The sequence below is a fragment of the Ciona intestinalis genome, chromosome 5 (genome assembly GCF_000224145.3).
Source record: "Ciona intestinalis chromosome 5, KH, whole genome shotgun sequence".
In the NCBI taxonomy this organism is placed as follows: domain Eukaryota; kingdom Metazoa; phylum Chordata; class Ascidiacea; order Phlebobranchia; family Cionidae; genus Ciona; species Ciona intestinalis.
Genome location: NC_020170.2, coordinates 3123720 through 3126864, shown reverse-complemented (window position 1 = coordinate 3126864; position 3145 = coordinate 3123720). Strand labels below are relative to the sequence as shown.

Sequence of the window (3145 nt, the reverse complement as noted above, 5' to 3'; positions counted from 1 at the left end):
CATACGTAAGCCAGTAGTTTGAATGGCAGGGATAAGAACATAACAATGAACGTGTAGATTTGAATAAAGAAGCTGCTATCTTGACGGGCATGAACTTGCTGAAAAGAGAGTGTAAACATTATGATAGATGATCTTCCACATTTATTAAACATTTCGAGGTATTTCTGTCAAAGCAACCATATGCACATTAATCGTCCACCGCTATGGCACAGTTGGTTACCGTGCATGCCTCTAACCCAGAGGTTAGGAGTACAAGACTCACTGTGGGGACTTTTGTGGGTGTATGTGTCTTTGGGCAAGACATATAACGGCAATTGTTCCAACCCAGTGGTCTCTAATGGTTGTCCTAACTTTCAGCCATACAGAAAAACAGTTCCCAGAATGTTACATACTTGGTAACTCGTAAGCTGGCATGATGTGTGTATAAAACACAACACACGAGTAATAACAACTGTTGTTTTCCAGCAACACGAATAAATCAATCACATCCACACTTATATTCTAAAATAGAAAAAATAGAAATAAAAAAATAGAAAAATAAAAATAAATTACCTTATTCGCGACTGGTTGAATAGACAATGACGCGCTTGGGGTCAAACCAAGGTCACCGAGAGATTGACCTTCTTCCTCTGAGGTAAATACCCGCCGGGGAATCCCGATAGCTAGTCGAAAATTCCCTGGAAGTATGACAGGCTGTTCTCGCAAGTCCTCAATTGCCTCACCTAGTGTTCGTTCCCGAGGATAGTTACGAGTGATGGATGACCCATTCGGGAATCGAAACTGGGGGGGAGATAAAGGACCAGTTTAAGTCTTTAATAGAAAATATTTTGGTATTTTTATGTGTTTGCATACAGACATCCATGTATTAATACAATAATTTCAAACAAAATTTGCCAATAACAATACACTTTCTTTCAATAATACAACACACTTTTAATATATCACCAGTTACCTGTATTCTTGCTATTTTTTCCCTTTCCTTTATTTTTTCCTCCTCCTCTTGAGTCATTTTCACCTCCCTCTGTTTCTTTCTATTCTCTTCCTCTCTCGTTTTTCCCTCCTTCTCTTGTTGGAACCTGGAAGCTCTCTCAAGACGATCCTGAGCAAGTTGTTCTCGAACTTTCCGCCGTGCTTCACTGAAATCAGCATAAAGGTAAACATTCTTAAAATTTCTTAACATAAATAAAAATAAACTTTAACTATAAAATTCATATCATATGTCTGTCAATTACAAAATTAGGTACAATAAAAATACCATGCGTTAAATGTAACATAAAATAACATCCAGTTTTGTTGTACGGCATACAAAAGAAGGTATAATAAAATTTAAGTTGTTATACAATAGCAGCTAGTTCATACAGTCTTTAAATATGCTGTATAAAAAGGTGAAAGATAAAACTAAAAAAGCTAGGATATAAATCAAAATAGATCTATTTAATTTTACTTTTATCCTAGTATAAATAAATACAAAAAAAAAATAAAAAAAGGAAAACTAAACCCAACACCAACATTTCCATTTGTTTATCCCTTTTCCGTTCCTCAATTTCTTTCATCATTTTTATCTTTTGCTGCTGTTCCCGCATTGATAAAACATCCTTTCCAAGTCTCCTCCGCTCAATCTCTTTATTCCTCTCCTCCTGAAACATGGATCACATTTTTAAAAAAATATAAAAAAATACTTCTGTTTTTAAAAATGTGGCTCTTAACAATGTCAAATTAAAAAAAAAATTAGTTTAAAAAATACAATTTTGGTTCAAATAAAATGTTTTGGCTATCAGAAACTAATCTTAGTATGTGGCATGCACTATTGGGCCAACACTAGCCCAAATCACAGATTCCACGTGTGTTATAAGACTTACCACCATAGAATACTAGAATAGAAACTAATCTTAGTTTACCAAAATAATTAAAGTCAGTGTCATTAAATTTACGAAAGCAGATCTTTAGTTTTCCCATTTTTGAGATTTTTTAACTCATGTCCTCATGCCATAATACAACTAAAAAACACGAAATTGACATCGTTAATTATATGATCTTTACTTATTTTAAGATCAAAATTGAATAATATTTATTCCGAACCTCTTCTGCTTGTTTCGCTTTCTCCAACCTCCGTTGCTGAATCTTCTCTTGCAACTTCCGGACTTTTTCTTCTTTCTCCTCATCTGTCTCCTCTGTTTCTCCTGGAGCAGACACAACTTCACTGCAAAATATATATTTAAAGATTTTTGAATGCAATTAGACTCAATAAACCACAGGTTTTACAACTTTATATAAAGGCTTGGTAAATTAATGAGGCCTACCAATTCTATACCTTTGATAGAAATCTAATTCAGTTAAAAACATGATTAATGGGAGAATTGGTACAAAAATATCTTAAACACTGTGTTAAGTAGTGTAACTTTGTAAGGAATAACCTTTGTTGAGATTCTGTCTTTTCTGTAAACGTATCATCATCTGAAAAACCTGGAAAGAAAAAACAAGTTATACATTATAAAGGCATAGGCACCAAACATTTTAACCAACAAATTTGATTTTTTTACATAAATGCAAGTCTAACTATCCCTGCTTGCCATGCATTTTTTTTATAGGTTGGAACCTATGGCACAGGGATATTGAGCAGAGGTTCTTTTCTTCCATGCAATTATAACAGAACATTTGCTGTACTAGTAACATTTGCTGTACTTAAGAATAATTGAAATGGAAATTCCAAAATTATTCCTTCATCATTTCAAAACCTACAGAAGGCATAGTTATTTTTATATACATCACATGTAAAACTTTATTTTATTGCTTTTCGCTCCCCTTTCCGAGTCTTACACAGAATGTTGTGCCTTCAAGTTTAAGAACCACTGGTGTACAGCGTATTGATTTATATTTAAATATTTATCAACTAACTTGTTGTTTCGGTTGACTGAGTTATTGGAGTATTGTTTACTGATTGTGATGTCACAGTGGATGTGCTGGGCGTGTCATTAGTTGTACCAGGTGTCTAAAATATATATTTTTTAATATCACTATAAATGAAAAGGTTGTTTTATTTATATGTCTTAAATAAAATTGGAAAATACTATCGAAAAAATTTAAACGGTACATTAAAACATGTTTATATTAATATAAATTTAGTTTATACACATTACAAAAACAG

The 3145-nt window shown here is 33.0% G+C and overlaps 1 protein-coding gene across 1 annotated transcript in view; it reads right to left on the bottom strand.

Moving 5' to 3' along the window:
* LOC101242599 (UBX domain-containing protein 4) overlaps positions 1-2989 on the bottom strand; it is a gene marked incomplete at its 5' end in the record, with an annotated part of 7672 nt that extends 4683 nt beyond the window's left edge. The window contains 6 exon segments of the mRNA XM_026834580.1: positions 553-780; positions 953-1136; positions 1510-1637; positions 2080-2200; positions 2415-2463; positions 2896-2989. Of these exon segments, the coding sequence (XP_026690381.1) occupies positions 553-780; positions 953-1136; positions 1510-1637; positions 2080-2200; positions 2415-2463; positions 2896-2989 (804 nt within the window).
* Between the last annotated feature and the right edge of the window lie 156 nt (positions 2990-3145).